Source organism: Schistocerca nitens, chromosome 5 (genome assembly GCF_023898315.1).
Source record: "Schistocerca nitens isolate TAMUIC-IGC-003100 chromosome 5, iqSchNite1.1, whole genome shotgun sequence".
NCBI classification, from domain to species: Eukaryota; Metazoa; Arthropoda; class Insecta; order Orthoptera; family Acrididae; genus Schistocerca; species Schistocerca nitens.
This window is the reverse complement of record NC_064618.1, coordinates 528,927,930-528,948,362: the sequence shown is the minus strand read 5'-3', so window position 1 is coordinate 528,948,362 and position 20,433 is coordinate 528,927,930. Positions and strand designations below refer to the sequence as shown.

The following is a 20,433-nucleotide window of genomic DNA, read 5'->3' as shown; positions in this document are numbered from 1 at the left end:
GAAGGTGGCTATCTTAACACATTTTTTAGATACAAATCTGCTGCTGGGCAACATTCAGTACTGTGTTGCTCTGCCCATGCATTAAATTTGTCTTCACAATCTTTGGCATGCTGTCCACAAGGTGGTAGAAGTGTTGCTACTCGTGCCTGTCATTCTTAGAAGACAGGCTTCTTCAGTTCTTCTGTTGTGTAAGTAGAAGTTCTACTATGACACAGTGCAAGTTTAAAGGGGTCCCAAGTATACATAATCAGATTCATGTTAGCAGATATTGTAGGCCATTCCACTTGGGTGATTTCTGCATTAGTTTCTTGGATGATGAACCCTTCACTGAAATATTGGACTTAGGGCTGAACAGGAGGTTGGAGAACATTGTCTGATACTCATTTTACACTTCATAGCAATGAGAGGTATCCAACATCTAGACATGCTACTAATCCAGAACTGGAGTGACACAATTCCAGGTAGTGCTACTAACCCACAACATGACCCACCACCTTCTTGTTGAATCCTAGGACTGCATGCATGAGATGTGCATTTAAAGTATTCCATCGTGGGTCAGGCATGCACAATGAGAGATAGATGCACAGGTAGCCAAGAACATTGAAACTTTATTAGTACAGAGAAAGTACACAATAATGCGAACAACAGAAACAGCTTTCAGGTACAGACATTGTAAAGATCGTCCTGATCTGCTGAATCAATGTCACTAACACAATATGATTCTGGAAGCAGCATGTGAGCACTCAGTCTGTCACAGGTGAGAATCACTGCCCTAGGCACAATCGGTGTAGGCTGCACTGGTGATTTCCAAGGTTCTGAAGTAATATGCTGTACTCAGAGAAAAATACTCATGGGACTTCAGAAGTTGAGCATTGGTGTTCTGAATGGGACTCCCACTAGCTGGTGAGCTGCTGGTTGGTATCCTATAAAGGCTACCCAACTGAATAATATCGGAAAGTTGCATGCTAGCATGTGGTTTGCAGATGTATGCTAATACCAGCTGTATCCACTGAATGTGGCATTTTCAATACTGCTGCAGCTGTCACAGGCAATGGTGAACTGCACCAGCTTGCAGGCATCTGACAGGGTGGCAACCTTAGCATTCCATTGTGTGGCATGTGGCTGGATCATGAGGCACCAGCCATATGCCACAGCATTGGCATCTGGCCACTTCCAAACTGTTCTATGATTGTCGTGCATCAGAGATCTCACACTTTTCAGTGAAGACAAACAGATGCCATGATGTAAATTCCATTATATTTTATTTCTTGCTTACACTCTCGATGTAAGCAAGAAATTATGTACTGTTGTTAACATCTAGATACTAGACTGAATGTGTGGAGCTGGTTGACCTATGAGCCACAATTTATGTAGTAGTTGTGTCAAATAAAAACAAAGTTTCTGAATTGTATTTTCAATGTTTTGCAAATGACAGATGTTATATAACTTTGATGATATATATGTTTTGCACAAATAAGGCTGTATGTAACTTGACATTAAAATACTCTCTAATTGTTCTCACACATTTTCTGTGTCCAAACCCAGGAAAAACGGCACCAACAAGAATTTTCTGTATGATATCTATGACACTTTGAGAGGACTTGCACATTGATCCTAGAGACTACATGGCGAAATTTCTTCGTATGTAATGTAAAAGCTACACTCTCAACTAAATGATCTATGCATTGTGGCATTTAGCTTATTTGTTTTCATTACTGAAATGTATCAGCTTACTGTTCATATACTAACTGTTGGAATAATATTTGAGTAGAGTGTAGAATAATAATTTGATTACACAACAAGCACATCATTAGTCTCTAATGATCAAGTTTAATATTAATGCTCGACAAGTGTGGCCACCTGTTTGTGACACTACAGACATGACTAAATATGAGCACAAATACTGACTGACTGACTGTCTGCACCAGTAATCAAATAAATTTGGTTGACAACTACAGAAGAGAGAGCATATATTAGTAGACAATTGTAGGAAATTTTGACAAGTTTAATGGCATTGTCTAATGCTATCAAAGATTTACTTGATGATGTAGAATACAAAGCTGATGTCTTAGCATGTGAAGACTACAGACACTCTGAAGCAGTTGATCCTGAAGACAAAATGCAGTACTGAGGGAAGAGTTTGACACTATGGGCAACAGGACAACTTCTGCAGTTCCTACAGAGTTGTACAGCCACAGTGTTGGACTACCACCAACCAAGCCAGGGCCATTTTTTGGTGGCATTGATAAATGGACTCATTTTTGCTAACTGTCAGAACCATCTTACGATGCAGACCTGAACTTGCCAATGATCAGTAAACATGTATTTCTTTGAGTCATAACTGCATCTCCCCATGAATAAATTAATGGAATTTTACATGCACCTATGGTGAAAAATGAAATTATCCAGGTCAATCAAGACTATCTGGAAGGTATCACACTTCTAACACCTAACTCCTACCCTCCTGAATCTCTTAACACTTACTGATTGTAATGAGTGCATTCAAGTTGTACAGGCAGTATGGGAGAATCTAGAAGCTTATGGTAGAGTTTTAATTCCAAAGATGCTTTTCACTTGTCTGGAAGACATACGTAGATGCTGGACAATTCCTACAAAGAAGATACAATTGTCAGAAGGAAACACTCTGAAACTGACGGACTTCATGTCAGAAGAGGTATATGGGCCACAGCTGGCTCGAAAGATTTGTTGAGAAGCTTGCAGATTAATTAACATTATACCATCTACAGCAGCCCTCAAAATTCACTTGAAGTCAGGACATGCAACACAAATCCATACAGAAAGTATAAACCTAGTGTGTATTTTGCAAATGGTGTGGTCAGTGGGCACAAGATGGCGAGAAAGTCAGGGATGTTCATGACTGCGTCAAGACTTTGAGACCTAGTAATAGGTCCTTTCTTTGCCCCAACCAGGGTCACATAGTAAAGACTGTAGAAAGAGGAGAAAAATAATTTTCTTTCCTGCAAGTGAAGCCATCATACAAGTCAATCTGTAGCATTTCAGAACATTTTACTTCATCATTTGATCCTAATGAACACAGCTCATTGGGCACTGTGAATACCAGCTGTTCAGGATTCACTTATCTCCATGTGTATGTAACAGGTCCCACAGTGTAAGTAGACTTACCTGCTGCTTTTTTGATAGTGGCAGCCACTCTAGCTACATTAGCATATGACTGACTGAAAATTTAAAACAGGAAGTTGTTGTGAATTGCCCACTGGCAATCATTGCCTTAGTCATTCTCTCATCATCTGGTCCACCTGACACTGATAAGTACATGGAACAATTCTCACAATAAAATTGCTACATTTGAGTGTCATCACTCATTTTCAAGATACCCGTCAGTACCTCAAGAGTTCAAAAGGCCACACATCAGCAATTTACAACTAGCCAATCCTGCAAAGTGATACAATGATCTTCCCATTTAGCTACTAATTGAAGCACATCATGGCTGGATAACTGTTAGGATGCTGTGCCAATATGCCTATCTGCATCACTGACTTTAGTGCCTATGAAATTCAGATGGATCATTAATGGAAGCTGCACAAGGATTTCTGTAAATCAGGCCATGATAAAGCTGCCATTCAATAGAGCACTTAAAAACACAATCTGAAATGACTGGTATTTGGAGATCACAGGTAAATGCAACAAGGAGGACTGATCAGAGTTCAAAGGATTCTGCACTTCTTAAGGAATTTAATGCTTTCTGTCCCATTGAGAGTTACCAAAGAGTAGTCTGCCTCCCGCGAAAATTGGCAGTCTTTCTTCCAGATAACATCTATAATGCTGGAAAACTCTTCCTCACTCCATAGAGGCATCTACAGGATGACAACATCTTCAATGCCACCTGTGAGACACAGATGTCAAATTACGAGGGCTATCCGCAAAGTACATTATGTTTACGTTTGTGTCCGTTAGGGACGGGGCTAGTGCGGCCATCTTGGTGTCATGGCATTCCGCCGCTCAGTCGGCATCCTGCTGTGCTAGTGAGAGGTTTGTGCTGTACTCCGTTGAGTTACTGTCACAGTTTCAAATGTCAGCGTTAATTAAAAATGCCGCGAAGTGTGAAGTGTGTGCTGTAATAATGTTTCTGACTGCAAAAAACTGTACACCGATAGACATCTATCGGCAGCTGTGTGAAGTGTATGGGGACAACATAATCACTGAAGGTGGAGTGCGTCAATGGGTCACAAAATTGAAAAATAGCCGAACTAACATTCATGACGAAGAGCGAAGTGGAAGACCCAGCATAGTGACTGCCGCACTTGTCGAAAAAGTCGATGCCGCGGTCCGTGAAAACCGTAATTTCACAATAATGGAACTCTCTGAGTTTTCCACAAATTTCACGAAGTTTGTTGCACGAAATCATTACCGAAAAGCTTGGTTACCACAAGTTTTGTGCAAGATGGATACCAAAAATCTTGACACAGATTCACAAAAATCAGCAAATGGCTGCAGTGTTAACGTTTTTGGACGTTTACGAGAAAGATGGCGACTCATTACTCGATCGCATCGTTACTGGTGACGAAACATGGGTTAAGCATGTGAACTGCGAGACAAAATTGCAGTAAATGCAGTGGGGGCACACAAATTCCCCCCCAAAACCCAAGAAATGCATGCAGACAATGTCGGCAAGGAAGGTGATGGTGACTGTCTTTTGGGACAGAAAAGGTGTGATTTTTGTGGATTTCCTGGAAAGAGGCACTACAATAAACTCTCAAAGGTATTGCCAAACTCTGCACAACCTCAGAAGAGCAATACAAAACAAGTGCAGGGGAAAGTTGGGCTCAAAGATCTTGCTGATTCACGACAACGCCCGGGCCCACACGGCAAATGCCACTCGTGAAGTTCTCGAATCTTTTAAGTGGGAGTTGTTTCCTCATCCGCCGTCCAGTCCCGACCTGGCACCGAGCGTCTTCCACTTATTCCCAGCAATGAAGAAGTGGTTGGCTATGCAGCGTTTAGATGACGATGCACAGCTTCAAGAAGAGGTAACCACTTGGTTGAAGGCGCAGGCGGCCGAATTTTACGACAAAGGAATTTCCAAGCTAGCCAATAGCTACGATAAGTGCCTTAATTTAAATGGCAACTATGTAGAAAAGTAGTATTTAAGTGTGGCTTTCGTCTGTATATAATTAAAAAAATTTCCAATACTTTATTTATTTTTAATTCCAAAACGAAATGTACTTTGTGGGTAGCCCTCGTACATCTGAAATGAACAGGATGAACTGGCTCAACAAGAAAATTTTACCAACACCATTTATTTGCCAAATCAAATGATGATTGGAAAGAGTCAAGAGAGCACCAAGTAGCCAATTGTGTTTAACGTATATTCACATGAAAAGAGTTCCTCACTTAATGATGTCTTGAAAAAAGGGCCTAACCTTCTTGCTGAACTCACTGTACCATTCATGCCTTTTTTTAATGCAACTTTCTGCCAGTGTTGCAGATATAACCCAGGCCTTCTGGTAGTTAGTTCTCCATCCAGCTAACAGATACCCAATAAAATTTTTCTGGTACAGTGACTGTAATCATGGAGCAAATGAAACAAGCAGCCCGAGAAGAGATGCTTACTGATTCAAACAACTTCCCTTTGAGCTTAAATGTAGTTGGTTCCTACTTTCAGCTGCACTGAGGGAATTGGCAGCTATGTAGCAATTGCAGTTTCCTATTGCAAGTGCCTTATCAGGCCGTAACACTTACATGGGTGACTTTGCAGCAGGTGCTGCAGGTAAAAATGGTGCAGTGACACTTTACTATGAACTGACCTCACTCGTGAATCAGTGGGTGGTGAACTCTCAACAGCTGGTCAGACTCGGGATGTCGCAGTTTCTGCCCAGGACCATCGGCGGGTGCTGCACCGATTTAAGCCCCACCCTTCACAGACCAACTTCCTTGCTTTTAAGTGTCTCCATGCTAAGGCTCGCTCCCTTATTAAGCAGTGTAAAAAGGGATGCTGGGAGCACTGTGTTTCCTCCCTGGGGACATTTGCCTCTTCATCGCAGGCTTGGTCCAAGCTCCGTAGCTTCTGGGCCACTAGCGACAGTCAACTGTCCAGGGTCTTACTCTCCAAGGTGTTCTGTATACTTATCCGTTGGTCCTCGCAGAACACCTCGCAACGCGCTTTGTGACAGCATCGGCATCCTTTTCCTATCCTGTGACCTTTTTCTGGCAGAAATGCCAAGCTGAACAGATTCCCCTCTTTTTAAACCTTCACCAAGCTGAAACCTATAATGGACCCTTTGCTGAATGGGAATTCGTGCAGGTTCTTACCTCTTCACATGCCACAGCCCCAGGCCAGATCCCATCCCAAACCAGATGATCCAACACTTTGACGTTATCCAGAGACATCTAGTCAGTGTCATCAACCGCATTTGGTTCACAGGTGCCTTCCCCCTTGCAATGGTGTCCTCAAGCCTGGAAAGAACTCGATGTCTCTCAACAGCTGCTGCCCAATTAGCCTGACAAACGTCTTCATAAACTGCTTGAGAGGATGGTTAGTTTCCTATTATGTTGGGTACTCAAATCTCGGTGCCTCTTGTCCCATATCAGTGTAGCTTCTGGGAAGGACAATCTCCAATCAACCATTTACTCAGATTGGAAACAGCAATCCAACAGGCTTCTAATAACTACCAGCATCTTGGCTTGGCTTGGCACTAAAACACTGTAGGTACTCTGCGTGACTGGGGCTTTTGCGGCCCCCTTCAGATTTTTTTTCATGAGTTTTTATCCCACTGGCTCTTCCGGGTTAGAGTTGGAACTTCACTCAGCAGCCCTCGATTCAGGAGAAAAGTATCGCATAGGGTTCTGTTTTCAGTGTTGCACTCTTCCTCATAGCCATCAACAGGTTTGTAACGTCTGTTGGGCCTCTGGTGCAGCTCCCACTGGGTAGCATACGTTGAGCATTGGCTCCCAGGTGCCATTCGTCAGGCCTCTACATGGGCTGCCTTCCATGGCTTCCAGTTTTCTCCCTCCAAAACACAGGTTATGCATTTTTGTCATTGACACACAGACAGAACTTTATTTAAGCAACCAGCCCCTAGATGTTGAAGCACAGTCCCATTTCTCAGTCCTTATTTTTGATAAGCTGATGTGGCTGCCCTGTACTCTCCACCTGAAGACTATATGCCCAGATCAGGACTGACATATTCCAAGGTCCTAAGGTATGTCATCCCTAGGGTCTCTTTGCATCTTGTACGTTCCATCCTTGCAGAGTTCGAGTGCCACCATCTTCTACACTGATGGTTCTAAGATGAGACATAAGGCAGGATACACGTCCACATCTCCTGAGGCTTCGAACATTATTTATTGCCGGGATTATGTGTGTTCTTTGCAGAGCTGCTAGCAATTGACAGTACCCTCCACTTTGTTACTCTGGTCTCCCTCCACAGTGTTCTAATATGTACCTACTCAACGAGCGGCCTGCAGGTTATTGACTGATGCTACTCTAGTCACGTTTGGTCTCTGCTATCCATGACCTTCTCTGTGCTCTTGCCCCATGCTGCCTGTTCAGTTGTCTTTCTCTGGGTCCCAAGTCATGTGGGCATCCCAGGGAATGTACTGGCTGACCATTTGGCTAGAGAAGCATATACTTACCCCATTCTATTTCATAATTACAGCTGCAGATATGCGGATCAACATCAAATCTCTCTTTGCCCAAAAGTGGAATGACATACAGTGCACTACTGCTCTCAGTAGTAAACTCTGCACAATCAAGGAGACTACCGTTGTTTGGAATTCTTCCTTACTCTCCTCTGAGTAGTAGTCCACTGTGTTACACTATATCGCTTTGCTCATTCCAGGCTCACCAATTGTTTTCTCTTGCGTAACAAGCCACTCCCACAGGGTGGTTATGGGGCCAGACTGATAGTATCCCATATATTGGTGGAATGTTCCCTTCTTTTGACTCCTTCATTAGGTATAGTCTTCCAGATCCCTTAATTTTAATACTAGCAGACAATTCACAGACGGTCGAACTGGCCCTCAGTTTCTTTTGTGAAAATGGTTTTTATTTTCAGATAAGACATTTTGCTTCACTCCTGGAGCTGGAGCAGGGCAAGGTGGTTGTGGTTAGGGCCTCTCTTCATGTTTTCTTGGTCTGGAACGATTACCATTCCCCTGTGCAAAGACAGCTCTTTTACCCCTATGTTTTTCTGGTTTTTAGATTTAGTTTACTCTTTTATGCCTTCTACTGTGTGTGTTTTAACTTCCTCATTCAAGTTTTACTCCTCTGATTGGATCTGTCCACTTTTAGTGGACCCTCTCTCTTCCATGAGTAACTTCGGAATCGCAGGGCTGATGGCCTCGCCGTTTTGTCCCATAAGCATAATTAATTAATTAATCAGTCAATCAATTTCATGAATTGCTCACTACCTATTTTCATGTCACTCCTACCTCTATCTCCATTCTTGTCTTTAACCACAACTTTCATCTTCTTGGTGTTTATTTCTAGTCTTAGTTTTGTTACCTCTTGATTTAAGAACTCAAGCATTTTATTTAGCTCTGTCTTCAAATGTGCACTATTAGTGTTGTGGGAGTCACCAGAAGAATGTGCATAAATGCACAGTGATGCACAGCATAACTCCATGGCGATGAGCGCACAGACAGTCTGCTTTACTCTTCCATTTTTATGACTATTATTTGTATTGACTTTGATTTTTCAGTTGATTGGTATTTGAGCTTAAAAAAATAAAAAGTTATTGCCTGACTACTTCGTTGGATCTCTTTACAAGACAGAGATAAGCTGTAGTAGTCAAATCGGAATATAAATACCATTAATTTGATTCCAGTTGCCTTTTCTTCCATTGCTATTATTGTCTCCTTGTTGAAAATATCAAGTAAGGCGATAGGGCACCCGAGTCTTAATTCTCCTTCTGATTTTGTGCTACCATTAATATCCAGCTCAATACTCTGATTTTTATGCATCCTCATTATTAATCACCTGTCCTTCCAACCAGGTGCTACTTAATGCACTGCTTCAAATAACAACTTCCAGTCAACAATATACCAAATGCTTCTCTAGGTGAATAAATGCTGTTTATTTCTCTATTACATCTAATCTTCTTTCCAAAATCTGACACAGTTCCATTATTGCTTCTCATTTCTTTCCCTTGTCTGAAGCCAAACTGATCATTGGCTAAGTTTCAACCTATTTCGTTCCTAATCCTCCCTTTACCTACTGACAGTAATATTTTTGATGAATGTGACATAACGGATAGTATTCTATAATCTGTACAGTCTTTTGTGTTTATCCCCTTGGGTAATGCAATAGCTCTACTTTTTGTGAAGTCACAACATTCAGGCACCATAGTGAGCAGTTTACTCCCTCCTGCAGGTCTGGGAGTTACAATAGGCCTCTGAGGTATTCCAGCCTGTCGTAAGAGGCAACTAAAAGGAGTCCCACATGTTTTGGCCTTTAAATGATGGTCCCCCTGTAGGTTTTCACTTCCATTTTTCAAAATTTTCCCGAAGAGTGAGCCAATTGGGGAAGGGTGCCTTACATGGTGCATAGTGTCCATCATGCGTTGAGACCTCTTGCATCCTTCGTCAAAGTGGATCTGCACTTCCACTCTTTCTCCAGCTGTTGGGCAAGGTCACCCTACTGGGTGCATTTTTCTCCATCCTCTGTGCAGTATTGCTTTCTGCGCTGTCGACGTTAATGGACTACTTAGCTCATAGCTGATATCCAGCACGGTAGCCAGTCCATTGTGGTGGGGCCACTATGTACCATGTTGGTTGCAGCCCCCTGACCACACTTGGATCGCTCTGCTGATGACTGCACTGTTAACTCCCCACGTATGACAAGAAGTAGATGCCCATCACCCTGGAGCATCGGGACTTGTGGCAATGACCATCCTGCCAGGTGGCTTTTGCTGTGGCACCCATGGGGAGAGCCCCTGGTCAGAGTGGGTGGCATCAGGCCAGATGACACACCATGAAGCGTAGTACGTCATCTATTGCTGGTGGTCAAACACCAGCAGTCTCTACGCAATGTAGGTCTAACTTCAATGCTAAGAAATATGACCCAAAATTGTCCCCCCTCCCCCCATCCCCACTCTCCCTGGCCACACCATAGGAGGAACACCAGGCTAAGGATGGCAGCAAAGCTTATTCACCTCAGTACCTCGTATGTACAAGAGCTGACGGGGAATCTTTTGTGTCCATGAAACCTCAGTTTTTTGTGGAGCATTTAGAGGACAAGTTTGGGGAGGTGGAGGGCTTGTCCAAAGTGCGGTCAGGGTTAGTTTGATCAAACCAGCATCCTCTGCCCAGTCACAGGCACTACTCATCTGTGACACGCTGGCGATGTTACTGTTTCTCTCACGCCCCATAAGAGCTTAAATATGGTCCAGGGTATCATATTTCACGGATACCCTCTATGGCAGTCTGATGATGAGCTGCGCACCAATTAAGAGTTGTGAGGTGTCCATTTCATCTGGCGCATCCACCGGGGTTCGAGGGATAATCAGGACACCACCGGTGCTTTCATCTTGGCCTTCTCAGGTGACACATTACCCAACAAGGTCAAGGTGACGGTCTGCCGCTGTGACGTAAAGCCACATATCCCTTCACCAATGTGGTGCTTAAAGTGGTGGAAATTCGACCATATGTCTTCCACCATCACCTGTCGGGATTGGGATGTCCTTCACATCCCAATACTCCGTGCGCCCCATCTCCCATCTGTGTCAACTGCAGAGAGCATCGTTTGCCTTGCTCGCCAGACTGCAGGATTCTCCAGAAAGAAAGAAAAATAATCAAATACAAGACCCTGGACCAACTGACCTACACTGAGGCTAAGATAAAATGAGAGGCTACATCCTGTGCATATGACACTAACCTAAGCCGCCACTATGACACTGGTTCTACCATCTTCCATTCCACTGCATACAGTTGGCTCTCAGAGCCATCACTCCACCTGCCCCCTTGATGGTGGGGGACACTTCCCTCCCTGTTGCTCTTGCACAGCATACTTCAGGAGCAGCACCCCCCCCCCCTCCCCCAGCCATCGGGAACGTAAGTCCCCACTTCTCAGCTTTCTCAGCTGGAGAAGTGTAAGTCGTCTTTGGCTCCTCTCACCAGGAAGGGATCTCTTGGGTCACTCCCTTCCCAGGTACCTACCAGTGGCAAAGCTGATACCCATCAGTGACTGAAGCAACCCCTGGTAGCTGGTTGTAGGGCTTCACGGTCCTCCTCAGTCCCTGAGACTGAATCAGTGAAGCCCTCCCAGCTGGACAAACCTAAAGAGCAGCAAGAGAAACCTAAAAAGAAAAAGCTACCAAGAACCAAGGCACTGCAGTGGCAACCACACCACCACTACCTACAAGCTCTGTGTCTGAGGATGAGGTGTAGATTCAGGCATCCGCTGAGGACCTAGATATTGCTGGGCCATCAGACACAATGGATGTCGATCGCACAGGTACTCATCTGGTGGCAGCAGGTGACTCTGAGGCGTAGGCTGCCTCATTGAGTGTTTTATGCCTTCCCAATCTCAAGATCTTTAATCCTTCAGTGAAATTGCGGCAATTTTTTCCACCACCTGGCTGAGCTATGGCAACTGTTAAACTGTACATCTGATTGCTGCATTGCCCTCCAGGAAACCTGGTTCCCGGCAATGTGGATCCCTACTTTCCGCAGCTATAAAGCTATTACAGGAACAGTAGTAACTATAATAGTGTGTCAGTTGAAGTTTTCGTCTATGTCCTGAACTCAGTATGTAGTGAATGTGTGCCCCTTCAAACCCCTCTTGAAGCTGTGGCGGTCAGGATAAGCACGACACAGGAAATAACTGTCTGCAACGTATATCTTCCTCCAGAAGGTGCAGTACTCCTGAACATATTGGCTGCACTGATTTATCAACTCCCTAAACCTTTCTTACTTCGGGAGATTTTAATGCGCATAAACCCTTGTGAGGTGGCGCCATGCTTACTGGCAGAGGTAAGGAGGGCGAAAATTTCATGTCACAACTCGTCCTCTGCCTCTTAAACACAGTTGCCCCACACATTTCAGTACGGCACATGGCACACATTTAGCCATTGATCTCTCAGTTTGCAGTCCTGGCCTTGTCTCATCTATCCACTGGAGAGTGCATGACGACCTGTGTGGTAGTGACCACTTCCCCATCTTCCTGTCACTCCCCTGCCATCATGCCCATGCACGTCTACCCAGGCGGGCTTTAAGGAAGGTAGACTCAGAAGCCTTCACCTCTACTGGCACTGCTGAATCTCCCCCACATGGTGCCATCGATGATGTCATTGAGCAGATCACTACAATGATAGTTTCTGCGGCAGAAAATGTGATCCCTCTTTCTTTAGGCAGCCGCAGTGAAAGACAGTCACTTGGTGGTTGTCAGAAGTCGCTGAGGCAATTAACAAGCATCGGCTAGATCTACAGTGACATAAGCAGCACTCTTCCCTAGAGCAACTAGTAACCTTTAGCGGCTCTGTGCCCATGTTCGCCAGCCTATAAAACGGCAGAAACAGGAGTGTTGGGAGAGGCATGTGTCGACCATTGGTGCCATTTTTCACCTTCCCAAGTCTGGAAGAAGATTGGATGTCTTTTTGTGTACCGGATCCCAACAGGTGTCCCTGGCATTAACATCAATGGCGTGTTATCTACCAATGTGAACGCGATTGCCGAGCACTTTGCCGAGCGCTTCCCCCCAGCCTTTCACACCCTCAAACGGCGGATGGAAAGGGAAGTCCTCTCATTCACTACACGCCATAGTGAATCCTAAAACGCCCCATTTACAGAGTGGGAGCTCCTCTGCACCCTTACACATTGCCCCGACACAGCTCCTGGGACGGATGAGATCCACAATCAGATTCTTAAACATATCTTGTCTGACTAGAAGCAACATCTCCTCGTCATCTTCAACTGGATCTGGTGCGATGGCGTCTTTCCACCACAATGGCAGGAGAGCACAATCATTCCGGTGCTCAAACCCGGTCAAAACCTGCTTGATGTGGATAGGTACCAGCCCATCAGCCTCATCAACTTTCTTTGTAAGGTGCTGGAACGTATGGTGTGTCAGCGGTTGGGTTGGGTCCTGGAGTCACTTGACCTACTAGCTCCATGTCAGGGCGGCTTCCGTCAGGGTCGCTCTACCACTGTTAATCTTGTTTTCCTTGAGTCTGTCATCCGAACAGCCTTTTGCAGATGCCAACATCTGGTTGTCGTCTTTTTTGACTTGCATAAAGCATACAACACGACCTGGCAGCATCATATTCTTGCCACATTGTATAAGTGGGGTCTTCGGGGCTTGCTCCTGATTTTTATCCACACTTCCTGTCGCTCCATACTTTGTGTGTCCAAGTCGGAGCCTCCCATAGTTCCCCCCACCCCCCACCCCCACCCCCTCCCCCACCCCCTCCCCTCGTATTCAAGATAATGGCGCTCTGCAGGGCTCCGTATTGAGTCTCTCTCTCTTTTTTAGTGGCTATTAATGGTCTAGCAGCAGCTGTAGGGCCTTTGGTCTCACCTTATCTGTAGGCAGATGACTTTTGCATTGCATCCTGCTGCTCCAGTACTGGTGTTGCTGAGCGACACCTACAGGGGGCCATTCATAAGGTGCAGTCATGGGCTCGAGCTTACGGGTTCCAGTTTTCAGCCACAAAGTCGAGTGTCGTGCATTTCTGTCGACGTCACATTGTTCATCCAGAACCAGAACTTTACCTTAATGATGATCCACTCACTGTAGTGGAGGCATATCGATTCTTAGGACTGGTTATCAGTACCCGATTGACTTGGCTACCTCACCTTTGTCAGCTTAAGCGGAAGTGCTGGTAGCACCTTAATGCTCCCCACTGCCTGAGCAACACCAACTGGGGTTGCAGATCGCTCTACGCTGCTGCAGCTCTACAGAGCCCTCGTTCAATCCCGCCTTGTCTATGGGAGTCGGGTTTACTGTTCGGTGGCGCCCTCAGCATTGCATTTACTCGACCCGGTGCACCACTGAGGCATTTGCCTAACGACAGGAGCTTTTAGAATGAGTCCAGTGACCATCTCCCTTCCCAACCACGGCGGTTCATCTCCCGCATCGGTGGCCAAGGTTAGGGCTTACGATTGTAGTTCACATCTGGTCCCTTCTGTCTGAACTGGAGTCCTTCCCGTTACCAGCTCTCCTCGAGGTCCATTCACATACATCTCCATGGTGTACACCTGGGCCACACATTCTTCTGTATATTTTGCGTGGGCCTAAGGACTCCGTTAAACCTGCAGCTCTCCACTATCACTTTCTCTCAATTCTCAACTTTAACTGGGGCTATGAAGTGAAGTGGTTTACACTAGCAGCTCGATGGCTGATGGTCACATGGGCTTTGTGTATGTTCATGGAGGACATATTGAACAGCACTCCTTGTCAGATGGCTGCAGTGTTTTCACTGCAGAGCTGGAAGCCATATCTTGTGCTCTTTGGCACATCCACTCATGCCATGGCGAGTCATTTCTCCTGTGTACTGACTCCTTGAGTAGCCTACAAGCTATAGACCAGTGCTCCCCTCCCCATCCTTTAGTAGCGTCCATTCAGGAGTCCATCTATGCCCTGGAACAGTCCCGTCGTTCAGTGGTGTTTGTGTGGACACCAGGACGTGTTGGAATCCCAGGCAAGGAACTTGCCAAGAGGCTGGTCAAATAGGTTATGCGGAAACCACTTCTGGAGATTCACATCTCCAAAAGTAACCTGCATTCTGTCTTATGCTGCAGGATTTTTCGGCTTTGGGAGACAGAATGGCATAACAGTACGCACAACAAAGCGCATGTTATTAAGAAGACTACGAATGTGTGAAGTCTTCCATACAGTCCTCTCGCGGGGAATCGGTTGTCTTCTGCCAGCACTGCATTGGCCATACATGCGTGGTTACCTTCTCTCTCAGGAGAACACACCTCGTTGTTGCTGTGGCTCACAAATGACGTTTGTCCTACTCTTGCTGCTCTGCCCACTTTTAGCTGCTCTGCCCACTTTTAGCTGCTCTGTGGTGGACTTTTAACTTTCCCAGCACCCTACCTTTTGTATTGGGCGACAATGCCTCAAAAGCAGCTGTAGTTTTATGTTTTTTCGTGAGGGTGGGTTTTATCATGTGATCTAAGTTTCAGCACATGTCCTTTGTCCCTCTGTGTCCTCAACCCTAGTGCTTTTAGGATGGAGGTTTTTAATGTGTTGCAGAGTGGATGGCTTCTCCTTTTTATTCTCATGCTCAGCCAGCCATGGTAATGTGTTCTCGTTTTGATCTCATCTGCGTGTTTCTTTTGTCTCTCTGTGGTTTTCTTATCAGATTATGTCCATTTTAGTGTTCATTGCCCTTCTGTCATTCATGTGGTTTTCTCCTTTCTTCCAGCTGTATTTTGTATGTCTCAACTATTTTACTCCCACCCTTGTCGGATTATTTTAATCAGAACGAGGGACCGATGACCTAGCAGTTAAGTACCTCCCCCTCTCTTTTAAACCAACAACCAACTATTTATTTTTGGTGCTGTCACTAATGTTTTGTAGTGCAGTTTCTTTATGATTTGATGAAATGTAATGACATCCATTTTTAGTCGCATTTGGTCCTTGCCAACTACAGAAGTGTACTGCCTATTTTTATTCTGGAAGAATGTGTTAATGACAAACAACTTGTTCCTCCCGATAGATGATATAACTTGTGATCCACTATTTCTGATACCACATCCAGTGATTGCCACCACAGGATTTATCTTTCATTTTTATCCTAATTTCATATTAACTTCCCACGATATCACCTTTGGTGTGTGATTTTCTGCCCTTTATTAGCTTCAATAAAACTCTTTACAGGGCTTTTGCCTCTACATAACACTGTGAGCACACGTGCATCACCTTTGACTGTAGTGGAATATTTTTTTATTCATTTTCATAAATATTCTTGTTATTATATTTAATATTTCTTCGGCATCTTTAATATTGTTTTTAATTTCCATGTTTATAATAAAAGTTTCACCAGAATTTCCTCCCCGCTCTGTTCCATCATACAAAATACAAGTTCTGGTTTTAATTTTATTCCTCTTCATATTTTCCCAGCACTTTCGATAACCCTACTATATCCCTTTTGATTTTATTTAACTCTTCTAACTCATCTAACATGCCTCCATGTTATATAGTTTAGCACATTATTGTCCTCAAATAAAAAGTAGTAGAATCTTTTGAATCTCTAAGGTGCATATTGTTGTCTACAAGGAATTTATGGTTAGAACTGAATACTCAATTCTAAGTTGACATAGCAGTTTAAACTTTGTATTGCATGGAACTGGGGACCTAGAAATAATGGAGCAGCTTTGTCCCCACCGTAGCCTGCAGTGGTAAACAACCCCACAACAGGCTACAGCAGTCCACTCACCCCACTGCCACCCCACACCGGACCCAGGGTTATTGTGCGGTTTGGCCCCTAGTGGAATGTCTCACACCCTCACACCAGACGAGTGTAACCCCCAATGTTTGCGTGGTAGAGTAATTATGATGTACGCGTATGTGGAGAAAGTGTTCACTCAGCAATCGCCAACATAGTGTAACTGAGGCGGAATAAGGGGAACCAGCCCGCATTTGCCGAGGCAGATGGAAAACCACCTTAAAAACCATTCTCCGACTGGCCAGTACACCGGCCCTCAACACTAATCCTCCAGGCAGATTTGTGCAGGGGTCCAGCATGCCTTGCCACCCAGAAACCAGTGCGTTAGACTGCACGGCTAACCGGGCGGGCTAGTTTAAACCTTTCAGAAACATCTGAAGCTCATAGCACATGTTCGAAGTCATAACCAACAGTCTGTGACTGCATTTGAATAAAACATACAATTTGTCGCACTGTTGCTAACAAGTTCCTATTTAGTTTCTCATGCGCCATTTACTTCCTGTAACACTAAAGTAATGAGTCTTTCTAATAATGATTGCCATTGGTTACCTGTTGTTCAGATCCATAATTATTTTGTACAGTTCACCTCCACTGGTAGGTTCAGCTTCAAGCTCTGATGTTCGTGAACATTAATATTGAAGCAAGATTGTACACTGCCATCTGAAAATCACATCCTGTCGCAGACAGCAACTTGTAGATTCAACAACAAATGTGGCTGCACACACTGAATGATCACCAGATAATGTGCACCACTGAAATGGGGTAGTATCAGATATTGTCTTATTGTTGATACTGAACAGCTCCAGTCCACAAGTTTATAATAATTGATGATGATCGGAGATATGGTGTATGTATACTTGTCTCTCTACGTGTGACTATTGTGTCCATCATGATTGAGAGAGGTCTTTCCCATGAAAAATACTAAGTGTGGGAAATATAGGGCACTTCAATGACGGAACTGAACATTGCATTTAAAAGTATTTGGCCCCATTGCTTGTACACTTTATTTGTAAGAGCTGTACCTCTGGCTCCACTAGTACTAGCCAGTGCGTGGTCTGAATTTTGCATTTCAATGTAAATTTGTCAGCATGCTTTCTGACAAATGTTCTTTTATGCGATCTAAGATCACCTCAGATTTCTCCATACCAGCAATTCATTGCTGAAAATCTTGACCCATTGTGGCTTCAGCAAGTCAGTTTCTTGTAGGCTTTGATCTGTGGAACAATCTTTATTCCAGTCATGGTGATGCCTATTGCAACTCTCTGCTCCGTAGATACATTTGGCTTGCAGTATATTAAACCCTACTGCACAATACATGGTGTAATGACTATAGCTCCATCTTATTTGACCAGTCATGAGCTATAAGTAGATGTATTCTCCATTAAACTCACATCTCGGACAATTGTCTAGTGTTCTCAAGGTAGTGCCAGAAACGTCACTGTGACAGACAAATGTTTGTTATGAAACAAACAGTATAAACGTACATCTCACAAACATTCTCATTTAAGATGCTGTGCTTTCCGAAATATTTGTTTACAATCATTACTTACTTACTTACATCAAAGTACTCAGTTCAGGATCCTCCATTGTTCGTGTAATTTCAGCTCCAAAGATTTTGATCAAACTTCATATAAAAGCCATAAGAAAAAGGTATCCCAAGTCTGAAGACATTTTCCTCATGGATCATCATCATAATCATTTAAGACTGATTATGCCTTTCAGCGTTCAGTCTGGAGCATGGTCCCCCTTTAAAATTCCTCCGTGATCCCCTATTCAGTGCTAACATTGGTACCTCTTCTGATGTTAAGCCTATTACTTCAAAATCATTCTTAACTGAATCCAGGTACCTTCTCCATGGTCTGCCCCAACTGCTCCTACCCTCTACTGCTGAACTCATGAGTCTCTTTGGTAACCTTGCTTCTCCCATGCGTGAAACATGACCCCACCATCTAAGCCTGTTCGCCCTGACTGCTACATCTATAGAGTTCATTCCCAGTTTTTCTTTGATTTCCTCATTGTGGACACCCTCCTGCCCTTGTTCCCATCTACTAGTACCTGCAATCATCCTAGCTGCTTTAATATCCGTGACCTCAAGCTTGTTGATAAGGTAACCTGAATCCACCCAGCTTTCGCTCCCATACAACAAAGTTGGTCGAAAGATTGAACAGTGCACAGATAACTTAGTCTTGGTACTGACTTTCTTCTTGCAGAAGAGACTAGATCGTAGCTGAGCGCTCACTGCATTAGCTTTGCTACACCTCGCTTCCAGTTCTTTCACTATGTTGCCATCCTGTGAGAATATGCATCCTAAGTACTTGAAACCATCCACCTGTTCTAGCTTTGTTCCTCCTATTTGGCACTCAATCCGTTTATATTTCTTTCCCACTGACATTACTTTCGTTTTGGAGATGCTAATCATAGTCCTTACATTTCTGATCTAGCTCTGAAATATTACTTTGCAAACTTTCAATCAAATCTGCCATCACAACTAAGTTATCGGCATATGCCAGACTGCTTATTTTGTGTTCACATATCTTAATCTCACCCAGCCAGTCTATTGTTTTCAACATATGATCCATAAATAATATGAACAACAGTGGAGACAGGTTGCAGCCTTGTCTTACCCCTGAAACTACTCTGAACCATGAACTAAATTTACCGTCAACTCCAACTGCTGCCTGACTATCCATGTAAAGACCTTTAATTGCTTGCAAAAGTTTGCCTCCTATTCCATAATCTCGTAGAACAGACAATAACTTCCTCCTAGGAACCCGGTCATATGCCTTTTCTAGATCTATAAAGCATAGATACAATTCCCTGTTCCACTCATAACACTTCTCCATTATTTGCCGTAAGCTAAAGATCTGGTCCTGACAACCTCTAAGAGGCCTAAACCCACACTGATTTTCATCCAATTGGTCCTCAACTAATACTTGCACTTTCCTTTCAACAATACCTGAGAAGATTTTGCCCACAACGCTGATTAAAGAGATACCTCTGTAGTTGTTGCAATCTTTTCTGTTTCCATTTTTAAAGATTGGTGTGATTACTGCTTTTGTCAAGTCTGATGGAACCTGTCCCGACTCCCAGGCCATTTCAATTATCCTGTGTAGCCATTTAAGACCTGACATTCCACTGTATTTGATGAGTTCTGACTTAATTTCATCCACCCCAGCTGCTTTATTGCACTGCAATCTATTGACCATTTTCTCCACTTCCTCAAATGTGATCCTGTTTCCATCATCATTCCTATCCCATTGTACCTCGAAATCTGAAACATTACTGATCATATTTTCACCTACATTGAGCAACTCTTCTAAATATTCCCTCCATCTGCCCAAGGCATCAACAGGATTCACCAGCAGTTTTCCTGACCTGTCCAAAATACTTGTCATTTCCTTCTTACCTCCCTTTTGAAGAGTGCTAATTACACTCCATAATGGTTTTCCAGCAGCTTGACCCAAAGTCTCCAACCTGTTTCCAAAGTCTTCCCAAGATTTCTTCTTGGATGCTGCAATTATCTGTTTGGCTTTGTTTCTTTCTTCAACATAACTTTCTCTGTGTACCTGAGTTCTAGTATGTAGCCATTTTTGATACGCCTTCTTTTTCATTTTACAGGCTGCCCTGACTGTGTCATTCCACCAAGCTGTTTGCTTCATCCTACCTTTACACACTACTGTTCCAAGACATTCTTTAGCCATTTCTAGTACTGTGCCCCTGTACCTTGTCCATTCCTTTTCCAATGACTGTAATTGACTACATTCAACTAACTAGTACCTTTCAGAGATCACTGTTATGTATTTGTGCCTGATTTCCTTATCCTGAAGTTTCTCCACTCTTGCCCTCCTACGTATGGACCTGACCTCCTGCACTTTCGGCCTCACAATATCAATGTCACTGCAGATTAAATAGTGATCAGTGTCATCAAAGAATCCCCGAATACACGTGTCCCCCTCACAGCCTTCCTGAATTCCTGATCTGTTATTATATAGTCAATGACAGATCTGGTTCCCCTGCCTTCCCAAGTATACCGGTGAATGTTTTTATGTTTAAAAAAGGA

At 43.9% G+C, this 20,433-nt stretch overlaps 1 protein-coding gene across 1 annotated transcript in view; it reads left to right on the top strand.

Annotated features, from left to right (window-relative positions):
- Positions 1-20,433, top strand: part of LOC126260566 (serine/threonine-protein kinase mos) — a gene marked incomplete at its 5' end in the record, with an annotated part of 243,525 nt that overhangs the window by 74,449 nt on the left and 148,643 nt on the right. The window contains one exon of the mRNA XM_049957900.1: positions 3,831-3,906. Coding sequence (XP_049813857.1) covers positions 3,831-3,906 — 76 coding nt within the window. The remainder of the gene's footprint in view (positions 1-3,830; positions 3,907-20,433) is intronic.